Genomic DNA, 20,891 nt, shown 5'->3' with positions numbered 1-20,891 from the left:
ATATTTTTAAAATAATGGAAACATCAATTCAGGATTAAACATTAGTTAGCTGTACTAGTCAACCTGATGCTTGTGTGTTAAAATGGCAAACCAAATAAATTTATTTTGATATGAAATTTTGAATATATCACTGATATATATATCTAGTGACATCCATACGGTTGAATCGTTGAAAAATATTTTTAAAATAATCGAAACACCAATTCAGGATTAACCACTAGTTAGTTGTACTAGTCAAACTGATGCTTGACTGTTAAAATAACAAATCAAATAAAATTATTTTAATATCAAATTTTGGTTATATCACTTATATATATATATATATATATATATCTATTGACATCCGTATGGTTGGATCGTTGAAAAATATTTTTAAAATAATTAAAATATCAATTCAGGATTAAACACTAGTTAGATGTACTAGTTTAACTGATACTTGACTGTTAAAATGACAAACCAAATTAAATTATTTTGATTTTAAATTTTGGTTATATCACTAATATATATATATATATATATATATATATATATCTATTTAAGTCCATACGGTTGGATCGTTGAGATATATTTTTAAAATAATCAAAACACCAATTCAAGATTAAACATAAAGTGATGCTTGACTGTTAAAATTTCAAACCTACTAAAATTATTTTGATATGAAATTATGGTCATATCACTAATATATATATTTTTTGACATCCATATAGTTGGATCATTGAAAAATATTTTTAAAATAATCAAAACACCAATTCAGGATTAAACACTAGTTAACTGTACTAGTTAAACTCATGCTTGATTGTTAAAATGGCAAATCGAATAAAATTATTTTGATATAAAATTTTGGTTATATCACTAATATAAATATATCTATTGAAATCCATACGGTTGGATCGGTATTTTTAAGTTAATCGAAACACCAATTCAGGATTAAACACTAGTTAGTTGTACAAGTCAAACTCATGCTTGACTGTTAAAATGACAAACCAAATAAAATTAATTTGATATGAAATTTTAGTCAAATTTCTAATATATATATCTATTTACATCCATAAGGTTGGATCGTTGAAAAATATTTTTAAAATAATCGAAACACCAATTCAGGATTAAACACTACTTAACAGTACTGGTCAAACTCACGCTTAACTGTTAAAATGAGAAATTAAATAAAATTAGTTTGATATTAATTTTTTTATATCACTAAAACATTTATTTAAAGAATTTTATATCCTATAATATTTTTAAGTTCTACAAATTAATTGAAGTAATAAATTAAGTTATAATTATATTAAATTTAAAATATTATATAATATTGATAAAAGGGAATATTGTAATTGAATGTTGGGCTGGCTACTGAAATTTGGGTTTGGCCGCTAAAATTTTATACGAGCGGGAAGTGAATTTTTTGGAGAAGAGGAAAGGGGGAATCAATTGGAGGAACTAAACATTGGATTTGCTTCATGCTCTCTCTTATTCTTCTGCTCTGATTTAAGATTCAGAAAATTATTGGGTTTAATTAGGGGCAAAATATTCGAGCAATACATTTAAGCAATTGATTCAGTGTTTCAGATTATGGTTGAAGGTCTCTTCCGATCTTGGTTCAATATCTCTTCCAATTTTTATCTTCTATTTAAATTGTATGTGTGTAATTTATGTGTTGGCATGCTTCATTGATGATGTGCACATATCTGTAATTCTTTATATAAGTTGTGTTGCTATTCTACTTTTCCTTTTGTTATTAGGGCGTGTTCGTGTTTAGGCAGTGTTAAGATTGGATAAGGAGTGCATTGTAAGGTTTGGAGAAGTGGGTTTGCTGGTAATTTGTTTGTGCGGACTGGTTTGGTTGATTTTTATGCCAAGATTGGTGAAATGGAGAAGGCACGGTTGGTGTTTGATGAAATGTCTGAACCAGGTTTGGTTTCGTGGAATGCGTTGATTCCTGGGTATTATTTGCAAGGGTTTTATGATGAGGATGACACTGAAGAACTGCAGGAGTGGGATCAACAGGTACTTTATCTTTTGTGGCTGGTTCTTGGTATTTGTTCAAAAATAGTGGATCCAATTTTTAGCCAGTAGGTTTTAAATTACATTTTTGTAAATAAACATATGCAGTAGCTAATCGCATTTTTGTCATCTTTCAAGATACCCAGTATACAATGGTGCCAGAAATTAAAAGACCCCCGTCAAGATCAGCTCTTAGAGGTCCAGGCCAACGATAGCTTTGACAATTCTTTCCCTTGCCAAAAAATGAGGATGTTTCAGTAGACTGCTGATGCAAATCTCAGTGTTCGAGACATGCATGAGGTTAGTTCTAGTATAAAATGTAATTTGTATATCATAGTAGCTTTTCAGTTTTACTCCCTACAAAGGTCAGGATGATGGGTTCATTGATTTCGAGTTGAGCCTTCCTAAGCTATTCTTTTTCCCGTGAACGTCGCACATGCTCATATGCTTCTGTTATTTTTTCATTGGAAATCCATATGAGCTAGAGTTAGATATTAAATTTAGAAATTTCTGTTTGTTATATTATTAATGTGCGGCGACAAGTGCCCACAATAAAAAATCAAAATCATTTGAATTATATATGTATACAGTTTCTTTTTTGGACAGTTATGCACTATTACCATATAAATACTTTGCCCATATAACATTCAGACTAAACTTCCATTTTTGTATGTTTAATGGTGTGAATTTTAAGGCTCAAGAGCCTAGTTGAAGTTTATTTGAGTATTATATCTGCAGCATAATGTTATTCCCTTGTCAGATATTTACTCCAATCAAAGCTTCAAGCCTGTTAAACCACAATAGTTACGTGCAATTATCTATAAATTAAATAGAGAATGGTGCTAGCTTTTACAATGGCAGCCTTAGCCTCTTGGTGATTAACAAGAACAGAGGGTATAGTCAATGCTACGTCGACCATGCAACTACCTTTTAAATTATCTTGTTTTAATTTCTGGTTCCCATTGGAAGCATTTGTTTTGGCAGATTGTCGGTCTTTATCAGGGACTGAACGGTGTTCTGGATAGCATGGCTAAGAAAGGCTTACCTATCCCTGTTTAAAGTCTAGCATCCGATTCAACTGTTTTTTTGAACTAGCAAACATACAATACGATCAAATGGCTTCTTCAGTATTAATTTTGGTTGCTGTTGTAGATATTAGTACTAGTATCCCATTGCATCTTTTAGAATATAGCGGCACTTTGGAATTTGCTTGCTTTTGTCTAATATGTATATGCTTATTGTCTTCTAACGTCTCAAATCCATCCATGCACAATAGATGCAACTAGAATACAAATTGTGTATTTTCATTGTCAGCTGCTATGTTTATTATATTTTACCTGTTCTGGATTTCCCTCTTTACAGCCTGCTCTGCTTCCAGAAAGGACAGCAGAAGTAACATCATCCGTATATTCTGTTATGGGCCTTCTTTGCTTGGCTGAGTCTCAGGTGAAAGTCTGTTTTTTCATGTTTATTAGTTTGAAGGCTTAAACTTCTTTGATAGTTTTATTTATGGAGATAACAATGAACCAAAATTTTCTTTCAGGGTGTAATCATAAGGAAATCTGAGGAGAAAGGAAACACACAAAGTCTATTAACAAAGTTGCATTATGGTGATGTATAGATGCTAGATGAAGCGATTATTTTATTACAGTCAGTGACTGAAGATAAAAAGAATATTTCAGTACATTTTGTGGTATATATTCAATATGCATATCCATTCTTATATTGGTTAATTGCTTATCTTTTGTTTTTAATATCGTGGCCGTATCTATATAATATGGCTTGTTACTTTTCATGTCATTTATAATAGTTGATTTTTACCTACTGTTGAAGGAAATAATGGAAACTAATTAACTAAACATAGTCTCCAGTCGTTAGTCCATCTTTTGAAGAAATCTATCTATTTATAAAATTAGATGTTGAAGAAATCTATCAAATAATTGAATTGGGGTTGCCGGAAAGTGTCCGGAATGCGGCTAGATATTTTTTTTTAAACCTGGAAATTCAAACTTACGACGGTTGTTCATCACATATTTCGTCGTAAATAGGCCCTAATTCCTAAAATACGACGTTTTTTCTGTCGTAAATTTATAACTTACGACGCATTTTTTGTCGTAAAATTATGTTTTATTTTATTAAAAGTGGGTCCCGTAAAGTAATATCCGACATTTTTTTCGTCGTAAGTACATAACTTACGACGTTATTTTTCGTCGTATTTTGATACCTTACGACGATATATTTCGTCGTAAGTAGATTTAATATTTATTGAGTATGTGGGCCCTTACTTCCTAACTTGCGACGCAATTTTATCTTGTGACGAAAAAACGAACTTACTACTCGACCAAAAACGACGATTTTTTTCCGTCGTAAATGGCTCAATTACGACGATTTCAGTTCAAAAAAACCGTCGTAAATGGCCAGATTTGTTGTAGTGACATTACTCGTGCTTTCAGCTGCCAATCTGAATGTGGAAACACTGGACAATATATTTTTACTATAGGTTTTCATAATCTATAGTGACAGCCTGTTGTTCGCTTACTCAGTGGGTGGATTAAAAATCTAATGTTTAGTTTTTAGGCCTCTTTGATGGAGGCTTGTGTTAAAAACCTAGCTCCAAAAAGCTCCATCTATCTGCTGTGGTTTACCATAGTCATGAGAGTACAAATGTGTGCATGTCTATCAAATGAGAGATGAAGATAACAGGTAGTAAGTTCCTCCAAGATTACAACAAATTATCAATGAAGTCAAAATTATGATCCAGAATCAAGTCATAGCCTATTGTACAACCGCTGTTTAACCAATACAGAGATAATGTCACGTAACATACACAATTAGGATATTATTTCACAATTATTCATTACATGGGATGACGGTTGACATGGCATACCAATTGAAACAAATCTTTATTTATCTCCATTTAATCTCCATCCTCCTGACCTTGAGGCCCAATTCCCTGGCAATGATACCAGCAAACCATTTTGGTTTTCTAGCTAGCAACATCAAGTATCCAGCAATAAATGCAGGCACCACTCCACAGCCGTATCAAATCACCACAGCTTCCCATGTAAAAACCACTAAAAAAGTAATCGTCATCCTCCTCTCCATCTTCTTCTTGCGTCACATTATCATGTCCGCACTTTTTGGACAATGGATTTCCACACAATCCTAAGTTAGCAACATAGCTGTCATTTTCAAATGTATTGAATTGAAAACCTTGTGGAATATTACCTTGAAGTAGGTTGCAAGAAAGATTCAGAATTGCAAGCGAATATAAATCAGTAAGTTGATGTGGAATTTCTCCTTTAAGTTGGTTGGATGAGAGGTCTAGTGACTCCAACACTGTCAATTTAGCAATCGATGGTGGTATGTGGCCTGTGAGATGGTTGTGAGAAAGATTGAGAAATCTGAGTGAAGCTAGATATCCGATGTATTCAGCAATCTGCCCTTCAAAATTGTTCTTGGATACATCAATGTTGGTGAATACAGTTAAAATTCTTATTAACTCAATCTCTTGGCCTTTAATCACTAGACTCGTTGAATCACTGTAAGAATCATCACCCAAATATTCAGGCTTTGTTTCCTTCAGGTGACCGTTCATCATAGCCTTGAAGCTTTTGAAATACATTGTTGGCAGTGAACCTGAAAACTCATTGCACGACAGATCAAGGATTCTCGACTAGGAAACGGGTCCTCTATCTTAGAACTCATGTTCATAAGACCATGAAACTTATTAAATTTCAGAACAAGAACTTGGAGATTTGGAAGAGCTTATTGGCATGGAGATCGAGATACCGAATGCCATTCCAAGGTAGTTGTTCAAGACCACCAGTTAGCCTGTTGTGAGAAATATTCAGATACAAACCCACTGACCCAATCCAATCAGGAATTTTCCCTTCAATATCATTGTTTAATAGGTCTACATAATCCAATGAGATCTTTGCCTCTTTTGAAAAGTGTGGGAACTCTTTCATGTTGCAAGATGACAATCCCAATGTGAAAAGTGTAAGAGGGAGTGGGCTCATACCTGTGCTTCTCACTGTGAGAAAATGGTTATGAGAAAGATCAAGATACTCAAGGGATTCAAGGCGTGAAAACATACTAATGTTCAAAACACCACTGAAATAGTTTGATGAAAAGTCAAGGCTAGTGAGGTTCACAAGTTGAGAAAATGATTGTGGAATGGGTCTAGTGAACCCATTATCTCTCAGAACTACATAAATGAGATCACGGGAGTGGGTAACAAATGTAGAGGGTAAAAGACCTGTGAAATTGTTAGAATTACGGTACAGATATCTTATGTTTGTACAATTTGCTAAAAGTGTTAAAGATGTGGTCTCATAATAGAATTGACAAAACTGTATTTCGATGTGCAACTAAAGAACAGTGTGCGTTAATTGTGCTGACATGTTGGAGCATTTGGAATAGACGTAATAAATGGATATGGAGCAAAATTAAAGGTTCTGCTTTTGGTACAACAAATGCGGCAATAAACATGCTAGCAGATTGGAAAAGAACTCAGGAGAAGAGAGCTAGAAATGCACCACCGTTACAGAACTGGTTGAAGATAAATGTTGATGCAGCAATTTTTGCTAATCTAAGAACAATTGGAATTGGAGGAGCAATTCGTGATAAAATTGGAAATTTCAGGAGAGCGATGTGCAAGCAGTTGGGTGGGGGTGTGGTCACCTTGTGAGGCTGAGGCTTTAAGCTTTAAAGAGATACTATCATGGGCAATGCGCCTTGGATTTACACGGTGCATTTTTGAGACGGATTCAAAACTACTGGCAGATGCATGTAATGGTAGTCCAGGGAGATCTTCGTTTCATTCTATCGTTAGTGAATGTGTGAGCTATTTAAGCATTTTGAAAATGTGCTAGTGCAGTTTGTGCATAGGTCTGCAAATGAAGTCGCTCACTTCACTTGTTACCAAGAGCCAGACTTACAAGAATGGGGATGTGCCTCATACATTCTTATTGGATGTACTTACATAAGATTTGATTTAAATGCAAGTACAATTATTTGCTAAATTGTTAAACCACTAGAGACAGGGTCTACTTATTCTACTAAAGTTATCCTATTCTTTTTATTATAAATTTATAATTATTATATATTTACAAAAATAATTTTAAAATTAGAATATGATGGGATAAATAAAAAAATTTAAATATTAACGGAAACCCGTGCATCGTAGGGGATTTAAGCTAGTTATTATTAATAAGGGAATCCATTTTTAACGGGTACTTTGGTTTCACCCCTTTTCTGTTTCACAAAGTTTTGGTTTTACCCCTTTTTAAATCTTACAATAACTATAAATATATCATTTTTTTTATTCCTATATGACTTATAATTATATATATAATATTTTACCCGTTTTTTGATTCTTATATATTACATATTTATATTATTTTTATATAAATGGAATCGTATATACATTGTAATTTATAGATTCATACCTATAAAATTATGTTTTAGCACCAAACGCCAATTTTCACAAACTATATAAAAACACAAATCTAGCTAAGAATAAGAAATATAATATGCAATTACTTAGTAATGTTGATTTAATATTTTGTTAAAGTATCCGTCAATGTGTTGCTCATTGTTCGGCTAAAGTTTCGATATAAAATGTTAGTTATATCTTTTCGGACAATAGAGACATTAATAATGTTGAGTTTGTTATTCTAACAAAATTTGAGTTAATAAAAACTACATATAATTTCAAAAGAAAAAAATGCAATAATAGTATAATTTTATTTATTATATATTTTAATTATAATTTAGAATTAATTTATATATTCATTATTATTTTAATTTCGGTGCATGTTTAGCGCAGTTTATCAACTAGTAATAATAAAAAGTAGATAATCACTTGATACATAACAATTATTTGTCGCCTCACGGAGACAATGCAGATGAATTTAAATATGACACTCTCATATCTCGACTGGACTCATGATTGTTTCTACCTATTCCCGGAAGCTAAAAAATTTTATGGGATGAACCGACTAATCATGAGCTAATTATAACATGTAAATGTGGGAAGTGTGCCTGTAGTTTGGGCCAGCAGCATGAAAAGTGAAGCAGTAATGAGCGCTTTCATCAATTTTTGATGGGTTTGAATTCTGATTTTTAAGCTCAGTTGCGTACTACTTTATTGTCTCAAGAATCATTACCCTCTATCGACCATGCTTATCAACAAATGACTCAACAAGAACATTTACGTGGAATTAATAATGCTAGAGATCTCCACCGGATTATTGGGTTTTGCTCTTCGTATAGAAAGATGTGGTCGAACAAAACCAGAAAACATTGACATGCGTGAGCTTATGTGTTCTCATTATCACCGATCAGAACATGATCCGGAATGGTGGGGTAGTGGCTGGCTACAATGGTATGGCTACTGCTCCAGTCAATGAGAACTCTTCTGTTGGTAAAGTCCACATATCAAATACTCCACCTATATCACTACTATGATGGTAGAACAGTGGCAAACTATTGATACTATATTTGGTAATAAGCAGTTACATGGTAAATTTTCTGAAATTTCTTGGATTATAGATAGAGGTGCATTTAATTATGTGACAGTGGATGAATCATATTTTCTTAATATTCAAAATATTGTGGCATGTCCAGTAGGACGTCCTGATGGTCAAAAATTAGTTGCAACTAAAAAAGGAAGTGTGATGTTGTTGGAAGGACTACATCTTAAAAATGTGATTTATGTCCCTAAATAACAGTGTAACTTAATTGTGGTTACACTGCTAATTGACAATATGCACTGTTTTGTATAATTTCTTGAAATATGTGTGTTATAAAGTTGCTTCATACAAAGGAGCTGATTGGAACGGGTGAACAAGGAGATGGACTTTATTTATTTCAAAAAACAAAAATGTTGCAAGCTATCACAGTTGGTGGCTCTACATCATTGTTGGAACTTTGGCATCAACACCTTGGGCACTACCTTTTTTACAAAATTCTAGTGATGAATTGAATAGGGAATGTGATGTGTGCCCTCGTGCCAAACATACTCGTGATTCTTTTCCTCCTAGTGATTATAAAACTTCTAAAATTTTGAATTGGTTCATTGTAATTTATGGGGTCTTTATAATACACTTTCTTCATGTGGAGTTCGCTATTTTTTTTAACTATTGTGGATAATTTTTCTAGAGTTGTATGAGTTTATCACTTGATTGATAAATTGGAGGTTTTTTAAAGTTTTGTCATTTTTTACTATGGTTGATCAACAATTTGATAAAAATATTAAAATTGTTAGAAGTGATAGTGGGACAAGGTATATTTGTTTGAAAAATCATTTTCTTTCAAAATGAATTATATTTCAAACATCTTGTGCAGGAACTCCACAACTGAATGGTAAGGTTGAACGTAAGCACCGTCATATTCTAACAGTTGCAAGAGCCTTGCTTTTTCAAAGTCATCTTTCCATTTATTTTTGGGGTGAATGTGTTATGGCAGCCTGCCATTTAATATATTCCAGTGTGCCTAAAAATAAAACACTCTAACTAAAGATTAAATTTCGAATGCTAAAAATTACTCTCTCAATGAGAGTCGACCCCCAAACCCTAATTAGCCGCCTCAAAAATATTCAGATCTACTCCTTCTTCTTCATTAATTAAGCCCTCTTCATTTTCCCAAAATCACTTCCATCTTCTTCTCCCCCATCTAAAAATCAGTTTTTTATTTTTTTCAATAATCATCCTTATTTTATAAGGATTACTATCGTACCCAATCTTTTTGGGTATTTTGTTTGTCCTCCTTTTAGAGTGGTTGTTTGTCCTCCTTTTGGAGTGGTCCGTATGTTTTTGATATTTTTGACTTGTTGGTTTGTATCGTTGGGAATGATTCAATTGGTGTTTCGGGAAATCTTGAAAGCTCGCATCGAGTCTGAATCGGTGGTGAAAATTGCAAAAGCTCACCTTTCACAACGGAAGATTGTTCATATTACGAGGGCATCTGTACCTCCAATCACTTCTGAACATTGGATTACAACTGGAATTAATTGTGTGAAGGTCAATTGTGATGCTACTGATTTTGGAGATGGTGTAGGATGGATTTTTTGGGAAGCTATTGTAATCTTTTTCAGTTTAAAGAATATTTATATTCTGTATGTTAAGCGATCTGGAAACAAAACGGCTATTCATTTAGCTCATTTATTTATTTGTCAACCTGGTCGTATCACCAGTTTTGGGATTTGTCCAAGTTGGATTAAGTCTTTTTGATAAATGCATAATATTTTGGCAAAAGAAATATGTAATGAGATAACAAATTTGCATCCAAAAAAAAAATAAAACACTCTATGAAATTTTATTTAGTAATGTGCATGTTTTTGATGAATCGAGGGTGTTTGAATCATTATGTCATGCCCATAATAAGCAAAGCTAAGAGTGATAAATTTGTAAGTCGAAGTCGAAAATGTGTCTTTGTCGGGTATCCTTTTGGGTAGAAGGGGTGGAGACTATATGATCTTGAAAATACAAGTTTTTTTATTTTCATGGATTTTACGCTCTTTGAAAATCAATTCCCTTTTGCTAAAAATGATATTGATATTATTAGTATTGAAAATAATTCTTCAAGTATGTATTTTGCTGATGATGACCTTGAGTTCAATATCCCTAGAGATCCAGAATTATCCAGTAATGGACTAGAGTACATACATGAATCAGTTGAGAGTCCACAGAGGAGGAAACAGCAATCGCTTTTGATTCTCTAGTGAAACACAAAGGGAACAAGGATTTCGTTAAAAGATACCATGTATCCGACTTTGTGATTATGTTACAGATACTATAATAGCAGAAAGTCCATCTACTCTCTCTTCTAATTCACTCGCTTCATCCCCTTCCTCAGGTACCCTTTTCATATAACACATTATATCAATTGTACAAAATTTCTGTTGGGCGCCCAAAATTTCTTGCATTTTTTTATGGCAGGTTGTGAACCAGGATGATTCAAAGAAGCTATGGCAGATGAGTGATGGCGTCAAACTATGCAAACAGAAATCCGTTCTTTAGAGGATAATAGTACTTGGACTATAGAAAAATTACCACTTGATAAACGTGCTCATGGTAGTTAATGGGTCTATAAAATCAATTACAACTCTGATAGTAGCGTCAAACGATTTAAAGCTCTTTTAGTTATTCTTGGTAATCATCAAAGATCTGGGATTGATTACAATGAAACCTCTGCACCGGTTTCAAAAATGGTCACATTTCGAGCTTTCTTAGCCATTGCAACATCTAAAAATTGCGAGATGCATCAGATGGATGTGTATAATGCTTTTTTGCACGGGAATTTTAACGAGGAAGTATAATTAAAGCTTCATCCAGGTTTTGTATTTTCTCTACCTAATATGTTGTGTCATTTTGTAAGTCAATTTATAGATGAGACGGTCATCATGATGCTGGTATACAAAGTTGGCCACTGCCTTAAAAGAGTATGGTTTTCAATAATCATATGCTGACTATTCATTCTTTACTTATACCAAATCAGGTGTCCAAATTAATATTTTGGTGTATGTTGAGGATTTAATTTTTTCTGGTAATGATTTTGTCATTTTGAATGTTTTTAAAAGCTATTTGATTAAATGATTTTACATGAAGGATCTCGGTGTTTTTAAATATATTTTTTTGGATCAAAGTGGCACACAATCCTAATGGTATATTTCTTTGCAAAAGAAAATATTCTCTTGATATTCTGAAGTTGGCCTTTTATCGTTGTTTGGTTGGCCGATTAATTTATTTGACAGTCACGCGTCCAGATTTGGCATACTTTGTACAAGTACTATCACAATTTTTACAAGCACAAAGTTGCCTCTCGTGCTGTTCGTTATTTGAAAGGTTCCCATGGCCAAAGAATTTTACCCCAAGCTCTTTAACAGTTATTGGGCAGCGTGTCCATTTTCTTGTCAATTCCTTACTCTCTGATTGTATTTTTTGGTCATTTCCAGATTTCATGGAAAATAAAAAAACAAACTATTATCACACGTTCTTCAGAAGAGGCTGAATATCGCACAATGGCTTCCATTACTTGTGAATTGAAATGGTTAAATGGTTTTCTTCTTAGTTTATGAATCCAACAATATCATGTTACTATTGGTGTGTATTGCGATAGCCAATCCACTTTACATATTGCAAAAAATTCCGTCTTTCACAAAATAACAAAGCACAACGAAGCAGACTGTCACTTTGCACGTGATGCAATCTAGAATGGCACTATTCCTCCGGCATATATATGTTCTGACAATAATCCACTTGACGAACATATTCACTAAGCCTTTAGAGCAGCCACAGAGGAGACCTGTTTCCTGTCTCGAGCCGCGTGAAGTGGTAAATATGCAAAATGCCGGGTCACTTGCCGCTGGAGCAGAAGGGGAGAAAGTGGGCAGGCCCTCTAACTTGGTCCCATCCCACTTTAATACTTTTATGTTTTAAAATATGAAAAAGTTGGTAAATCAGTAAACCACATGCATGCTGCTACTTTGTCACTCCGCCAGTCTGCTTTTATATACGTTATAATCTTAACGTAAATATTTTAAAATGGTAACATTTTTTCTAGATAAATACTCAATTCTCTCTTTTTCTTATTCACACTTTTTATTTCCACCAAAAAAATTCTACAAAAAAAAAAGATGAATCCAAATAAGCTTTCATCTTCAAATCAACAAAATACAAATTTTCAAAATCTAAACCCTCAATTTGCATATCCATATCCAAGTCCCTATTTTTCAAATCCGCAAAATTTTACAATTCTCAAAATCCAAATTTTCAAAATTAATTTCACATTCTCAGAATTCTCAATTTCCATTTTCATATCCTCCAAATTCTCCATATCAATTTTTATTTCCTCCATTTTCAAATCCACAATTTGAAACATAAAAAACACCAATCAATATCCAAAATTCCCCAGAAACGCAAGTGCCGGCTTTTGGTCACGAAAACATTATTGATCTAAATGATGATTGCGAAGAAACCGAAGATTTACGAGAAATTATCGGTCAATGGAGGTGGGTTGAAGATAAACTCTTAATAAGTGCATGGTTGAATGTGTCAATTGATCCACTAATCGGTACTGATCAAAAGGCCGAAGTATTTTGGGACCGAATTCATCAATATTGTGAAGAAGATAATCTCGGTGTCATTAAAAGAGGAGTTGTGGCAATGAAAAAAGGTGGCAAAGAATAAATTGAAGGTGCTAAAAAATTGGTTCGTGTTATGATGAGGCTCATCAAAAAATCAGGAGCGGTTCAAACTTGGACAAAATAATTAAGAAAGCTCACCAAGATCATTTAACAAATTACAAGAAGAAGTCTAACTTTGAGCTTCATTGGCGTGAGTTTCGTAGACATCCCAAGTGGGGAACTCCTCCAACTAGCGTAAGTTCTAAAAGAACTAAATTAAGTAGTTCTGGAGCTTACTTATCAGAAGGAAATAATAATACACCAACATCTGATGAATTTATTTATTTATAAACTAGCCGTGGGAAGCTAGTATATGTTTTTATTTGTTTGTAAACTAGCCGTTGGAATATATTTATTTTTACTTTCTATATAAACAAGATGTATCAATTCTTTCAATTCACATCAACATGAATCAAACACCAGAAAGCTTCACTAAAGAATTTACTGAAGATTTCATTGAAGAGTTTTGCGATGACGTTGAAGACAATCGTCAAGTCGAGCTCTTTCATAAAATATATGGACAGAGTTCAACATCCATGCCTCGAAAATGTATTTACAGAGATCGTGAAGCAAGTCATCAACGTCTGGTGAATGATTATTTTTCACCTAATCCAGTATATCCAGAAAATATTTTTCGACGAAGATTCCGTATGGGGAGACATGTCTTTTTTCGTATTGTGGATGTTGTTTCAAATTTTGATCCATACTTTCAACAGAGAATTGATGCAGTGGGAAGAAAAAGTTTATCACTTTTATAAAAGTGCACTGAGGCAATGCGCGTGTTGTCATACGGTGTATCTGCTGACGCTGCTGATGATTACGTTCGTATTGGAGAGAGTACCACGATTGAATGCTTGAAAAAATTCGTCTCCAATATAATTATAATATTTGAGGGTGAATACTTACGAAAGCCGAACTCAAATGACGTGCAACGCCTATTATAGATGGGTGAGGCTCATGGTTTTCCTGGTATGATGGGAAGTATTGATTGCATGCACTGGCAATGGAAAAATTGTCCAAAAGTATGAAAGGGAATGTTCATGAGCGGTCACAAAGGAGTTGCAACAATTATATTGGAAGTGGTTGCTTCATCTGATCTATGGATCTGGCATGCATTTATTGGAGTTTCTGGGTCAAATAATGATATAAATGTTTTAGATCGATCACTAGTATTTGATGATGTGCTACAAAGTCCTGCTCCAGAGGTAAATTTCACTATCAATGGAAATAATTATAATATGAGATATTACTTGACTGATGGAATATATCCTGAATGGTCAACATTCGTTAAAACAATACCACGTCCACAAAGTGAGAAAAAAAAATTATTTTCAAAATATCAAGAAAGTCAACGAAAAGACGTTAAACGAGTGTTTGGTGTGTTACAATCCCGTTTCACAATTGTACGTGGTCCGGCACGCTTTTTGGACAGAGCAGATCTTGGAAGAATCATGAGAGCGTGTATCATAATACATAACATGATTGTTGAAGACGAGAGGCACACATATGCCACTCAATTTGGTACAGTACCAACTTATGATGATGCAACAAATGGCTTACCGGAACCCAACTTAGGTGAAGAATATTTTGTCCCGTATGAAACATATATTCAAAATAGTATGCAGATGCGGGATAAATGGATACATCGTCAGCTATAAAATGACTTGGTTGAGCATATCTTGCAGTTTCATAATAATCGTTAATTTTTTTTATATTGTAATCTTTAATTTATTTTTTTCTTCTGTAACATTTTTTATTTAATGTTTTTGAATAATATGGTGCATTTTAGTACGGGATTCTTTATTTTAATAATATTTTAAAATTTTAATTACTTAAATTTTATAATTATAATTTAAATTTTAGAGTTTAAAAGAAAAAATATTTTATTAATAAATTGAATAAATAACATTAAATTATGTTACTGAATTCTATCTGAACTAAGTTTAATTAATCTATGTAAAAAAACCTGCAAAGTATAATTTTTTTTTTGAAAAGCACGAAATGGGTTGCCGGTTGAAGTAGTTTGGCCACTTATTCTTTCAAGCCTGTTTTGCCTTACGTGGCCGGTACGTGGGTCCAATAAAATAAAAACCGGTCTATGGCGATGCGGATGCTCTTAGGGACACGTCAATTTCAGTTCTTACTTTTCAAGTTGGGCATTTATAATCCACACACTCTAACTTGAGAAAGGTGTTGAGACTACTGATATGCAGAAATATTCTCTAGATATGTTGGGATACTCTTATAATATATTATGCTGATATGTTGGGATACTCTTCTGACATGTAGGATGTGTAGAATGTGCGGATTCTATATTTATGTTAATTGATTTTCCTGCACTCATGATTGTAAAAATCGGAAATCGGTACTAATCGGTGGAGGTACCGAATATAAGAATTAATCGGTAAATCGGGGATTAATCGGAAGGATTGATCGGAATAATAATCAGGTATATATTATTTAAATAATAAATAAATATATATAATAATATTTTTTAAATTAAAAGTATAAACATTGAATATCAAAAAAAAATATTTTTTTAAATATAATCTTTTAACATTTTACCGAAAAACTCTTACTATACAAACATTACATAGTACATCTTTATTGTATTAAATATTGAACTAAAAAAAGAGTAATTTGCACACTTCAGTTCTACCTACTCCCTCACACGTCTCTCCCCTGCTACTCTCTCTCTCTCCCTTTTCTCTCTCTCCTCTCTCATTTTTTCCGGCAGATCTAAAGTATCTCAGAAATTGTGTTATCGGCGACTACTCTGTTCAACTATTTTGCCTATCATTTCTATGTAATCGTCTTCTCCAAATGCAAATTTCTTCTTCCTTACCCGATTCTTGACCTAATTAATAAGATTTTGACCATTTTTTCTGAAAAAATGTTTTTCCCGGCGATTAGCTATAATAAAATCGGCACCACGCCGATTACTGATTACTCGGCCGAATAATCGGAGTAATCGGTGATTTTTACAACCCTGCCTGCACTAAAGTTTAGTAAGTAATACAGATAAGCTATTTACATTATTTTGCAGATTTATATTAATTATTTTTCATAGTCTAAAATTATAAATTTTCGTTCTTATTGTGTTCTTATGGTGGTGGATCCAGGATTTAAATTCTGGGGAAACATCGATCATATTTTGTGAATACAACATTATATTTTTCAATTTTCGGGAGGCACTTTCATCTATTTTCAAAAAAATTGATGATAAAAAAGCGTAAAATTTTATTTTACCGTTGCCCCTTACTAGATCCTCCCCAGCTCACGGTAAACAATAGAAACACTCCAAAAAAAACTCTCATTCTTTGGCTAGTATTTAAGTTTTAATTTACGAGTATTATACTTTAATAATTTATATTTATTTTAGAATAAATGATCACATTAAAAATATTTTTAATATTAGTGGATTGACTCGGATTCGCCGAATCACAAAAAATATGGTCAGAAAGAGAAAAATACGGTACTTACTCATATCTAGTTTGAATCGGAACTTCCAATATCCAGAATTTCTTTATATATGAAGTAATATTCTACCGAACCTGAAATTGGATGGCTCAATAAATAATATTTTATTCTAACTGCCAAGGCAATTGGAACAGTCTCTTATGCAAATGGGATAGTCCCTTTACAAATGAGACAGTGAATGGGACAGTCTCAATTAACTGCAGAAAGTAAATAACAGTAATGATAATGCAGAATGCTGAAAACTTAATAAGTAAGAACACCAGAAGTTTTCACTTGGTTCGGCCCCTACACCTAGTCTATGGCCTACATCCAAATCCCCATGTCAACTAGCATAGAGAATGTATTATATCCATTTAAAACAAAGTACTTACAAAGTTTCCTTGATTACAAACTTGGCCCACTTGAAAGAACCCTTTCCCTAGCACATAGCTACCTAGCACAAAGCTACTTGGCCTTCCACTTATAGTCAAATCCCACAACCCGGGACAAGTAATATAATACACCTTTCAGATACAAGAATATAATATGAAAGTTTACAACTCAAACTAGGCTTCTTGTTTACTGGATATGTATCTCAGGTATAGAACAAGAAGGTATTTTTCAGATGATAAGAATTGACGTGAAAAGCATTAGCTGAAATCTGAAAAAGTGAGTTGTATTTATAAGCAAAGTTCTAACAGATTTATTTTCAAACAAAGGATAAGATAGATAAGATTTGAAAGCAAGTTTGTTTGAAAATATTTGAATGAAACTTGAGAAAAGTAATCTGTTAGTAGTTTGAAAAAGATAAAATAAGTAAAGGATAAGTCTTGAAAGATTCAAACTTAGTTTATAAGATAGGGTGGGTTTGTTTGAGATAAGGTTTATCCAGATAAACAAGATTTACACAAACCCTAACAACCTAAACTAAACCTGCGGGATAGACTCCTGGAAGAGCTGAACAAGCTACAATCTGATAAGCATTGCTATGATCTCGGATGTTTCCAATCTGTTGTCTTCATTCTGTTGCTGAGAACTCTTATCATCATAAACACGTGAATTAACATTCTCCCCCTTTTATGATGATGACAAAGAAAGCATAAATGATCCCCTATCAAAAACACTAAAGACCTGTAAAACAGAGTTAGATACAACAGAATATATTACAGTTTATAATATATGCAACAAATATGTGGATGAGACAACTAAAGAATGAATGAGACACTAGATGAATATGCATAAAAGAGACAGTCTCAAACAAACAACCCATCCAGACTTAAACAAACAACCCATCCATAAACCAGGATGTCCAGTTGTTATCAACACGCATCACATAAACCAATTTAAAAACATCCATCCAAAAAACCAAAGTCAAAATCAGCAGCATAAAAAAAGTCTTAAAACACAGTCTTTAAACCATCATAAAACTTAAGAACTTCTCCCCCTTCATCATAAAAGGGGCTCTTAATCTGAATCATCATCAATGTTGACTGGAGTTTTGCCTTTCCCTTTGCCTGAACCAGAAGCCTTGTTCTGGGATGCTGGGAAAACAGGAGTTGAACCATACTCTGAAAAGAGCTTGTCAAAAGCATCTTGAGTTGGTGCTTTTCCATCCCGTTCTCGAAGCCACTTAAATATCTTTGCCTTATATTTTTCCCTTGTCATGCCGAAGACCAAAGGTGGAGGGATGGCAGGAAGTGGCAGAGAAGCTGTGATTTCTTCTAAAGTACAATCGCCAATCCAGTCTCGTTTTTTGTGCCAGTACATCTTGCTTTTATCTTGCATGGCTGACAACTGCTGTGACACAAACTTAGTCTCTGAACCTAGCTTGAAAAATAACTTTACAAACTCTTGTTCCCAGGCCTTAGCCGAGGAAACCATTCCTTCTTGCAGAGTCCCAAACTCAAAATCTATTGTCTTGGCCAACTTAACATCAGAAGCATGCAACACAGAAAGCTTTGCATTGATAGCATCCAAAGACGAACAAACATACTTCTTAAACAACTCAAACGAAGCATTCAAAATACTGACTTCAGAAGTCAGTGACCCAAGGGATTTGACAGAAGCAAAATGTTGATTAATCGAAGCTAAAGCAGCAGAATTTTCTTCTAACTTAGCAACCAAAGAATTGAGAATAGTATTGGTGTTTTGGTCATTTGGTCCTGATACATAATGGGGGGATTTGGGCAAACCACCAAAAGAGCGGTGGGTATCATCAAAAAACAGATCATTTGACTCAGACACTACGAGACCATTCGCAGTCAAAACAGACAAGTCAAAAACAACATTCAATTTCTCTGACTTAGCAGACTCAAAAGGAACATAAAAATACTGAAAAATCTTTGTCAATAAAGCAGGATATGGAAGATGCATTGACTCATGTTTAGCACAATGATTCACGTTAGAAATTATCAACGAAGCCAGATCACAAGGGGTTTTCTTGACAAACATAGACAAAAGAATAGAATCCTGAAATGTGACTCTATCACGACCAGACTTGCGAGGAAGTACATTCGAGTGAAATAGTTTAAACAATAATAAACACATAGGAGTTAAATCATTTACCAATGGTTTGACAGACACAGAAACAAAGTTATCACCGAGAATAGCTTTGAGTTGTTCCTCATATTGCAATCCTGGAATCTCGTCAAAGGCCCGGTGGGTAGTAAACGGGCAGGGGCCTTGATCGGATACTCCTGTGAGTCTTGCCATTAAATCCACCTTAAAGCATACCGGACTTCCTTTCACCGAAGAGAACACAATATTGTCGGTCAAAATCAAAAAATTCGCATAGAACTCCTTCACTAAATCTGGATAAATCACATCTGGAGGCGACAGTAACCCAGCACAGCCAACGGCTTCAATTAACGCTGATACTCCGACCCTAGTAAGAAGATCAATATCACAAAATCTTTCTTTCAAAATATACTTGTGCCACGCCTTTGTACTGCTGTCCTTTGCATGACGTTCAAAAGAATCAGGAGATGCTTCGCTTGATGCTTCAGAAACAACGGCAGTAACACGACGTCGCTTCGAACCAGATGGACTGGCTGTCGGGGTTTGGTTAGCAGTGGATCTCGAACGGCAAGCCATGGAAGAGAGAAGTTTTAGGGTTAAGAGAGAAAGAGAGAGGATTTTGAGAGATAATGAGAGAGTAGAATGAAGAAAATGAAAAGATTGAGAACAAGTGTTTAAATAAGAGAGAGAACTGAAGAGTTAGAGATAGAAGAGAACACGAACAGATGAAAAAAAAAGAAGTGATGTATTGAAAAGAAAATACATGCACGAAGTACAAGGAGATGAGGAGTCTAATCAAAAGATTTCCTAAATCTATTGGCAAATAAACATGCAACAACACGCGGACTAAATATAAAAAAAAAAGTAATGCTAATAGTTATACAAACAGATTAACACACGTAACAAACAGATAAGCACATGTAACAGTTAATGATTAACACGAAAATAAAAAAATAATTACATAAAATTACACAAAATCACGTAACAAATTAGAGAGAACACATACCTAATTCACGACGCATTATACAAAATCTATCTTCAGCTAAAGGCTTAGTGAAGATATATGCACGCTGTTTCTCAGTAGATATATAAATAAGTTCAATATTACCTTTAGAAACATTATCTCGTGGAAAATGGTGACGAACATCAATATGCTTAGTACGAGAATCCATGACAGGATTTTTAGAGATATTAATTGCAGAGGTATTATCACAATAAATAGGAATATTTGAATAACAAATACCAAAATCCTGTAATGTTTGTGCATCCACAAAATTTGAGCACAGCAACTTCCAGCTGCAATGTACTTTCCTTCAGCTGTAGAAAGAGCTACTGAAGTTTGCTTTTTACTATGCCATGCAACTAAACAATCTCCTAAAAATTCACAAGCACCACTTGTGCTTTTTCTATCAACCTGTGACCCTGCATAGTCAGCATCTGAAAAACCGATTAAGTCAAAGGAAGAGGAGCTTGGATAAAACAATCCTAAGTCACTCGTACCTTTTAAATATTTAAAAATACATTTAACGGCATTCATATGAGATTCTTTAGGTTGAGATTGAAAACGAGCACACAAGCATACACTATACATAATGTTAGGTCGTGAGGCAGTTAAATATAATAATGAATCAATCATACCTCGAAATTTAGTGACATCTATAGGTGTACCTTGTTCATCCTTTGTAAGCTTAACTGAAGTACTCATCGGAGTTGATTTAGGTGT

General features: G+C 33.8%; 1 protein-coding gene and 1 long non-coding RNA gene across 3 annotated transcripts; both read left to right on the top strand.

Moving 5' to 3' along the window:
* Positions 1-1,352: 1,352 nt before the first annotated feature.
* On the top strand, positions 1,353-3,724 carry LOC141670643 (uncharacterized). 2 transcript variants are annotated; one of them, XR_012554671.1, is made up of 5 exons: positions 1,353-1,579; positions 1,740-2,004; positions 2,140-2,301; positions 3,364-3,447; positions 3,545-3,724. It is a non-coding gene; the product is annotated as an uncharacterized LOC141670643 (long non-coding RNA). The 2 variants fall into 2 exon arrangements; XR_012554670.1 differs by having other exon boundaries at positions 1,353-2,004.
* Positions 3,725-14,226: 10,502 nt separating this feature from the next.
* On the top strand, positions 14,227-14,850 carry LOC141673299 (uncharacterized). Its single transcript, XM_074480035.1, has one exon. It carries the CDS (start codon positions 14,227-14,229, stop codon positions 14,848-14,850), a length of 624 nt encoding a protein of 207 aa, XP_074336136.1.
* The last annotated feature ends 6,041 nt before the right edge of the window (positions 14,851-20,891 follow it).

Source organism: Apium graveolens, chromosome 7 (assembly GCF_009905375.1).
Source record: "Apium graveolens cultivar Ventura chromosome 7, ASM990537v1, whole genome shotgun sequence".
Classification (NCBI taxonomy): Eukaryota; Viridiplantae; Streptophyta; class Magnoliopsida; order Apiales; family Apiaceae; genus Apium; species Apium graveolens.
This window is presented reverse-complemented; position numbering and strand designations above follow the sequence as displayed.

Excerpts from the sequence above, each read along its gene's own strand:
- LOC141673299 (XM_074480035.1), top strand. The coding sequence starts at position 14,227 with ATGTTCATGAGCGGTCACAAAGGAGTTGCAACAATTATATTGGAAGTG.